Genomic DNA, 8,542 nt, shown 5'->3' with positions numbered 1-8,542 from the left:
TTACCATATTTAGAATGTAATATTTAATATAAGTCATGTGAAAATATTAGTGCCATTATCTTAGCATTGAATCTCTCCCTGATACATATACCAGAATTATTTTTAAATTATCTTTTGCCCTTTGCTGCTATGGAAGTGGAAATAATTGTCCAAGGAAAAAATGATGACAGTACTAGACTTTTACACAATAATGAAAAGAATATAAAAATACTGAAAGGGGCCTACAAAGATCTTCTTTTCTTCTACCTCCAAGCCTATTTCAATCTAAACAGGAATCTCTCTTCAAATGACTCTAGGTAGAGCCCTCTTCCTTATTCAAGTGCAATAGCCTTGTCAAGTTCTTCCCAACATCTAGCTCTTAGTTCCTCCAGAGTCACTGCCAAGAACCAACTTTTTGCTGCATCCTTTTAGGAGACAGGAAATTTTTGAATACCCTTTCATAGGATCATAGGCTCATATGTACTGAATCATAAGAAATACTAGAAGCAGCCTCAGAGGCCATCTACTGTAACCCCCCATTTTACAAGTTCAGGAAGGCTGAGCAACTTGTCCAAGATCACCCAGGGCATAAGCATCAGAGATGGGACTTGAACCATCTTTGACTCCAGAGCTGGTTCTCTGTCTAGTGTACTGGGCTCAGAAGTTTAAAGACCATGATGACACTTCATTTAACCTTATTACCTGAATCTTTTTTCCCTTCTCTTTACTCCTACCTTCTTATCTAATTCTTCTTTCCAACTTCTCTGTAGGCCCTGAAATATAGAGCCCAGCCTGACCTCTGGGAAGAATACCTAACCAAAGGAGTACTCAATCTTCTAATAAAACCTGAAGAGGAAGATGATGACTTAATGAGGTTCAGACAGCTGAGCCAACCTCAATCCTCTTGACTTCACCAATATGGAAAACTGTAGGAACTGAATGCTTGTTTAAAGCCAAACATCTCCCGAAATGGAAATTTCTGTTGATTTTAGAGGCTCCTCAGTATTTCATGCCTCCAAGAGCATCCATTTATTTCTCTGCTGAATAGCTGAAATCACCCATTCTTCCTGTCTTCTGGGTTATAGTAATTTCACACTGGGGCAGCTGTAACCTCCTTTATATGGTAGCCTTCCAATTTCTAACCTCTGTTCCAAAATATTTTACTTCTGACAGTGCCTGGCACATAGTACTTACTGCTTGTTGGTTGGTTGACTGCTGCCTACACTGATCTATGCCAGGGTAATCCATTCTGCACATCTGGGATGCCCTACACTTATCTACTCTCATCTCTTGCTCTTCCCCAGCTCATTCCCTACAAAACACATGAACCCAGCCTTCTCATGACCTCCTACTTCTTATGTCTTTGAGAATCTGTTCAAGTCCAGTCAACTCATCTTCCTTAACACTCACATGGAAATCTATCCCCTATTAATAATAAAATTAACACTCATCTGTTTTCAAAGCGCTTTCATATGAGATGGTGAACTCCCAAAACTATGTCTGTTCTGAAGTACATACAATGATATGTATGTCTTGTACAATGGTATGTATGTACCCTGTGAGTATTCAATAATATGCTTAGTGATCACCAAATATCCTAGAGAAACATCTACAGAGCCTACACTATGGGCTTAGAGGGGGAGAAGGGAAAAAAGCATACACAGTGACTAGGTCCCAGAGTTCATTTACTGATTTGAGGTTGGCAAGTCAACAGCAAATTTGGACGTATAGCTGGCAGCATAGAGTCCTTACCCTCCCCCCCAGGAATCAGCAGAGTCATGGAGGACTGTAGATCTTCTAGGATGGCCATCTGTTGTTGGGCAAGTTTGGTTTGAAGTTGGAGATTGGCGTGCATACACTCAAGCAGACCTAAGCAATCCTGGGGCTTTTTAATGTCGACTCCTGAAAGAAGAGTGGGATGGGGAAGAGGGACAAAAGGGGAGAGAGACAAATTTTTGGCTGGCCCACAAATGATGGTCCTGTGTTTATCGGGGCTTTGCAGAGATCAGTACTTTGAATTTCCCCACACTCACCGTGTCTCAGACAGACTGGGGAGAGAAGGTGGGGCTTCTCGTGGGCTTCAAGAATTCCACCGGAGGGGCAGCTCACCTGCTCCAGTGCCTCAAAAGCAGTGACCATTAGCACTGACAATTTTCCTGTTGTCTAACTTCAGTACTTCCTCCTGTAACATCAACCCATTTGCTCTAATGTTTTCAACTACCTCATGCACAGCCAAGTCTTAATTAGCCTTGGTAATCATATCTACTTTTTATTGTTTAGGTGTTTCTGCTGTCTTCCCTATTATATCATGAGTTCCACAAAAGCAGAGATCAAGTCTGCTCTGATTACCTGGACCCAGAAAATATTCTGTAACCTGAATAGAATAATGTTTACTCTAAATCCAGAACAACCTAAATTTAACTAGCAGTCTCAATTTCCTCTATTGATGTGAAGTGCTGTGAATCCCTAGAATATCTGACATACTGACATTCTTGTGTACTAGAAAGAACAATAGACTTGGAGCCAGCAAACTTGGTTTTGAATCCCAGCTCTGTCCCTTAATTAGCTCTGTGACTATAGGCAAGTCACTTCATACCTCAGAGCTTCAGTTTTCTCACCTATAAAATGGGGATGATAATACCTGCAATACATATCTGACAAGGTTATTGAAAGGAAATTAAAGATTGTAAAGTACTCTCTAGAAATGTAAGTTATCCTCTTTTTTTTTTTATTAATTCAGCTTATATCCAGCAAGATTTAAATTTTAACCCTTTTTCTACCCCTGGGGAGGTCGCAACAATTAGGGAAATTACCCAACCTGGGGAAGTGGTGGGGAGGGGGGAGGGAGGAAAAGAAAAGTAAAGACAAGAAGAAGCAATAGCACTGGGTAAGCCACAAGCCATCCATTTAAAATTGAGACTTGACTGGACACAGGATTGGTGGCCAAGTCAATGTGAGGAGGACTCATAAAGAACAATGCCATCCACCTCCAGGCAGAGACCTGATGAACCCAGAGTGCGGACTGAAGCATATTTTTTTTCTCTTTCTTCTGGAACATGGTTAATGTGGAAATAGGTTTTGAAAGATTTCAAATGTGTAATGGTTATTGAATTTCTTGTCTTCTCAATGGTAAGGGAGGGTATAGAGGAAGGGAGAGAACAGGGAACTGAAAACAAAATAAAACTGAGTAATTTTAAAATAAAATTTTAAAAAAGAAAAAATGTCAACAGGAAGCCTTGATTCCCAAATCTGTTCCATTTGGGAAATTCTCTCTATAGGTTACCTGTTTGTAGCTTTGCTGACTGATAGTTTTGACAAGTGGCTGGGTTGGTTGCAGGAAGATGAATGAAACTTGGGGAGGGCTTAGCACGACAAAGAGGCAAAAGTTTGCATTCCTCTTCAACTGGAATAAAATTAGAGACAACTAAATCAGTGTCTTCCAATTAAAATTGAGCATTATTAATTAAGACTGTGTGGCAGTGAAAGACTGCTCCAAATCACTAACAATAAGAGAAATAAACAACCCTTAGGTTCCACCATACACAAAGCAATTTGGCAAAGATGGCAAAATCATCAGTCAACAAACATTTATTAAGCACCTAATTATGTGCCATGCCCTATACTAAGCAAAAGTCAGTCCCTGCACTCAGAGAGTTAACAATCTAATGGGACAAGATGCTGAAAGAAAGAAAAAGTAAAAAGGTGAAAGGGGGTGGGGAGGTAGGAGCACCTAGCATGGGCAAATGATGAAGTCCAGAAGAGTGCAGCTGAGGGGGCAATGAAGAGATGGGTACCCTCCTTAAATGGAAGATCTAGGAAGAACGCTCCACTTGCCATCCTCTGCTCTCTAACCAGAGGGAGGGAGGGGGTACCAGGGGCACAGGACACTGAGGAGTGAGTTCCAGGGTGGATATGATCTTGCAGGATGATGAAGTTCCTGGGGACATGATGGAGTTCACAGAAAGATGGGAAATGAATGATACAAGTATTCTGGACAATAATAAGTAATTATGCTAAGAAAGTGTATAACCAGGGGTGGGGAACCTGGGATCTCAAGGCCACATGTGGCCCTCTAGGTCCTCAAGTTCAGCCCTTTGACTGAATCTAAACTTCACAGAACAAATCCCCTTAATAAAAGGTGCCTTGAGGCCACAGGTTCCCCATCCCTGGTATAACTTTTAATTCAGAGATCCCACTTCTAGGAAAATATTCCAAAGAGCTGAAAGGTCCCATAGATACCAAAATATTTATGATAACACTTTTTATAAAAGTAAAAAACTGGAAATAAACTAGATACCCATCAACTGGGAAGAGGCTAAAAAAGGGTAGTACATACAGTAATAGAATACTACTGCACTCTAAGAAATGATGAATATGAAGAATACAGGGAAGCATAAGAACATTTATATGAACTAATGCAAAATGAAATAAGCAGCACCAGGAAGACAATATACATACACAGTGACTTCAATTGTAAATGGAATGAACAGAAAAAACTAACAAAACCGAATCCTATAGAATTAGAATTACTAAGTCTGAAACAGAAAAAGTGATAAGAAAATAGACTTTCCTCTTTTCTCTGCAAAGGTGGGGCACTCAAGGAGCAGAACACTGAAAATACCATCAGATTAAGATGATATGTTGATTAGTTTTACTAAAATGCTTCCCCCTTATTCTTTTTGTCATTATTTAGAGAATATTTTATTAGTTTCTGTAATCAAACCCATGTAAAAAAGACCTTACATATTTAAAAGTGTTACTCCTGTACGAATGGGAAAAAAATTAAATTTAACATTTCTAGACCAATATGACTGTTAATTTCTGTACAATGCCAACTCAACACAGTACAAGTGGGATACTTTTTCCAAAGTTGACATCACAGCTAAACCCCCTTATTCCTTAGTAAAGAAAATGTCTCTCTTCAGGAGTGAGGGGGGATATTTATGGAAATGAAACTGACATAAAAGCAAAAGATAGCAATCTTGTGATGGTAATGGTATCTTAAAGAAGACACCAACCTTCGGCCTCAAATACCCTCCCTCAAGAGTCCTTACAATAAGCAGAAACAAAAGAAATCAGAGACTGCAAAATGGAAATCAGCCCTGAAATTGTATTTAGTCAGTCAACAAACATTTATTATTAAGTGCTACTACTTTCCTGGCAGTCTGCCAAGTGCTAGATATACAAATATGAAAAGGTAGTTCTTGTCTCAAGAATCTTACAATATAAGGGGAGAAGATAACACACAGAAGAAAGCTAAAATGAAGGGGAAGACTGGTGTGGGGGCATGAGGAAGGAGTTTAAAGGAGCGGACCTGGGTGGGAAACGAAGAGATGGCTGGCCAAGGTAATTTCTTAAATGCAGATTTGGGGAAAAGCTCTTCACTTTGTCCTCCAATCAGAGGGACTGAGGTTACTGATGAGCTGTGAGTACCAAAGCTGAAGGATCTTGCCAAATGAAGATGTTCCTGGGGGGTGATAGGAAAATCCAAAGGAGGAAAATAAAGAGATGGCTGGCTCGGACACCATCTTAACAAGAATTTATCAAACACCTAATTTTTGGTTTTGTTTTTAAACTGGCAAGCATTTTTTTCTTCTCCTTTAAAAAAACCTTTGTAACAAATATGAAAATTTGGGGCAGCTAGGTGACACAGTGAAGAATAAGAGTACTGGCCCTGGAGTCAGGAGGACCTGAGTTCAAATCCCAGCCTCAGACACTTGACACTTACTAGCTGTGTGATCTTGGGCAAGTCACAATGAATATTCAAACAAAACAAATTCCCACTTTGGCCATGTCCATAATGTCAAACACCTCATCTAAACCAAATGAGGCAGTATAATGTAGTGAGAATTCTGGTCGAGTCAGAAATTCCTAGGTTCTAATCCTGCCTCTGATATATATATATATATATATATATATATATATATATATATATATATATATGCTTCCAGGTATATGCTTCCAGGTAGCTGCATTTGAACTCTGAGTAAATTATTTAACTTCTCTAAGCCTGTTTCCTCATCTGTATAATGGTGATAATATTATCTTAGGACCTACTTCGTAGAGAAGTTCGCTGTACACTGTCAGAAAGCACCTGGCCTTCCGTAAAGTGCTATGTGAATGTCAGAAATCACAACTGTGATGAAGCTGGATTGTTCTTGGCACCATAAAGGAAACAAAATGCAGTCTCTGCCCCCAAGAGGCTTACAGACTAGTGGAGAAGAGAAGATATTCACATATGAAATATATGTAGACAAGGTTCTACATGTTATGTAGAACTATCAGGTATGCAGAGAGGTATCGAACATGCAACTGATGCTGCCCCAGAGGAATTAATTAGGAAATATCTAACAGAATCAATAAAAATGCAACACAACATAAATAACATTAATATGTGGTTTTCTAAATCAACATGTGGGCTCTAAGGAGGTTTAGTGGCCTGTTTCTGAGTCTGACACCACTGCTCTAAAGGACCAAGACCATCTTATGTGGCTAACAGAGACAGAATCATTACTTGATTCATAAAGTGCAAAGATGAGCACTGCAGATATTAAGTCCTCCAGGAGTTAAGCCCTGAATGATCACTCCTTCTTCTGGAGCAGTCATGAGTCTTCTGGAGCAGCATGAGTCATGCTTCATGAAAGAGGTTAGAGTTGGACTGGACTTGAAGAGTGAACGAGATAAGAATCAGGCCTACATTCCTGGTTGGGGGAAGTGGTGCAAGTAAAAGCATAGGAACACAGTTGTCCCTAGGGCATTCAAGAAATAGTGAGAAAAGGGACCTTAGATGAAATAGCAAGGAGATAGATAGATAAGGCTGGAAGTCAATCCAACCAGTCTTGAAATCTAGTACAAAAATAAGGTCATAAGGTCAATCCTAAAAATAGATTTAGACTAGAAGGTTTCTTCAATTTAATTTAATCTAATCCCTTCATTTTACAGATGAAGAAACTGAGGTCCAGAAAGTATAAGACAATTAACTGTCCAAGATCACAGCTATTAAATGGCACTAAACTATGCCACCTATTCTAAATGTAGACTTTTATCCTAAAGCAGTGAAGAGCCAATGAAAATTTTTAAACAAAAGAGCTATAAAACTGAACATACCTTTACGTGACAAAGAAGTGACAAAAGAAGCAAGAGAACCAAACTAATGTAAAAACATGAGGAAAAAAGGTAGAGGAGAAGGTAATCAACAAGGTCGTACCACAGAGAAGTCAAGAAGGGGAATTTTCAAAGTCACTAAATTTAACAGCCCTTCCTGTCTCAGTTTCCTCACCTGTAAAATGAACTGGGGAAGGAAATGGCAAACCACTCCAGTATCTTTGCTAAGAAAACCCCAAATGGGGTTACAAAGAGTCAAACATGATGGAAAATAACTAAACAACAATAATTTTAACAATTTAATAAAAAATTAACAAAACATTCTGCAACCTTCAAGAACACAGTTTCAAGTAAAGTGATGGCAATCAAAGCCAGACTGTAGAAAGCTGGAGAATTTAAGCAAAGGTAATAACTTATGGTATTATAATAATTTTTATGATTTTTTTTATAGACCTGTGATTTCATCAGCATACAGAACTCCCAATGTGGAAACTCCCAACTATTGCCGGAAACTCAGTCTTAGGGAGTTTCCTGGGACACTCAAGGGTTAATTAAGGGACTTGCTCATGGTCATACAGCTGGTTTATATCCAAAGCAGGGCTTGAAATCAAGTCTTCCTGACTTCAAGGTCAGCCCTCTATCTACTACCTGCCAGGTACAGACACCTTGTTTAATAAATTTGGTAGAGAAAGGAATGGCAGAAATAGAATTATCACTAGAGGGAAAATATTAGGATTGCAGAATCTAATGATAAGAACCTCAGAGCCCATCCCATGCATGAACAGGAATCCCTCCTACAACATCTTTAACAAGCAATCATCCAGCCTTCACCTGAATACTTCCAGTGACAGGGAGCCCAAGGTTTTGTTTTAGGCTCTCTCTTCTCGTCTCCCTCTATATTTTCTCTCTCTCTCAGTAACCTCATCAGCACTCATGGATTGTACTATCAAGCCAGATACCTCAAACTCAATACTGTCCAAAACTGAACTCATTATCTTTCCACTCAAAAACCCTCTCCTCTTTCAAACCTGCCTATTTCTGTCAAAGGCACCACCATTTTCTAGTCTCCCAGGTTCATAAACTCGGCATTATCCTCAGCTTCTCAGTCCCCTTCACCCCACATATCCAATCAATTGCCAAATCTTGGTATTTCTATCTCCACAATCTCTCTTGTACCCCACCACTCCTATGAACTCATACAACTACTAAGAACTAAGTTCTTTAGATATCTGAAGTTATCTGTCATAATCTCTCTTCACCCAAGAGTTACCTTCAACTCAATTAAACATCCTCAACTACTTCATCTGAGCCTTCTATGCCACAGTTTCCAATCTCCTTACCATCCTGGTAACTAATTTATCAATGCTCTTGTTAAAATATGGTATGTAAATGTGAATACAATACTCTGTAAGTGATTTGACCAAGACAGAATAATGACAATTTCATCCTCCAGAAAAGC

At 39.2% G+C, this 8,542-nt stretch overlaps 1 protein-coding gene across 3 annotated transcripts in view; it reads right to left on the bottom strand.

Moving 5' to 3' along the window:
• Positions 1–1,647: 1,647 nt before the first annotated feature.
• The window catches only part of TSACC (TSSK6 activating cochaperone), a 16,019-nt gene continuing 9,124 nt past the window's right edge, over positions 1,648–8,542 (bottom strand). For all 3 annotated transcript variants that reach the window (XM_072647245.1, XM_072647244.1, XM_072647243.1), the window contains exons 3-4: positions 3,263–3,382; positions 1,648–1,881 (exon numbers count right to left, since the gene is read on the bottom strand). In XM_072647245.1, coding sequence (XP_072503346.1) covers positions 1,661–1,881; positions 3,263–3,382 — 341 coding nt within the window. In that variant the 3' untranslated portion in view covers positions 1,648–1,660. The remainder of the gene's footprint in view (positions 1,882–3,262; positions 3,383–8,542) is intronic.

Source organism: Notamacropus eugenii, chromosome 2, assembly GCF_028372415.1.
Source record: "Notamacropus eugenii isolate mMacEug1 chromosome 2, mMacEug1.pri_v2, whole genome shotgun sequence".
Lineage (NCBI taxonomy): Eukaryota > Metazoa > Chordata > Mammalia > Diprotodontia > Macropodidae > Notamacropus > Notamacropus eugenii.
Note: the sequence above shows the minus strand (reverse complement) of the source record. Positions and strands in the feature narration are given on the sequence as shown.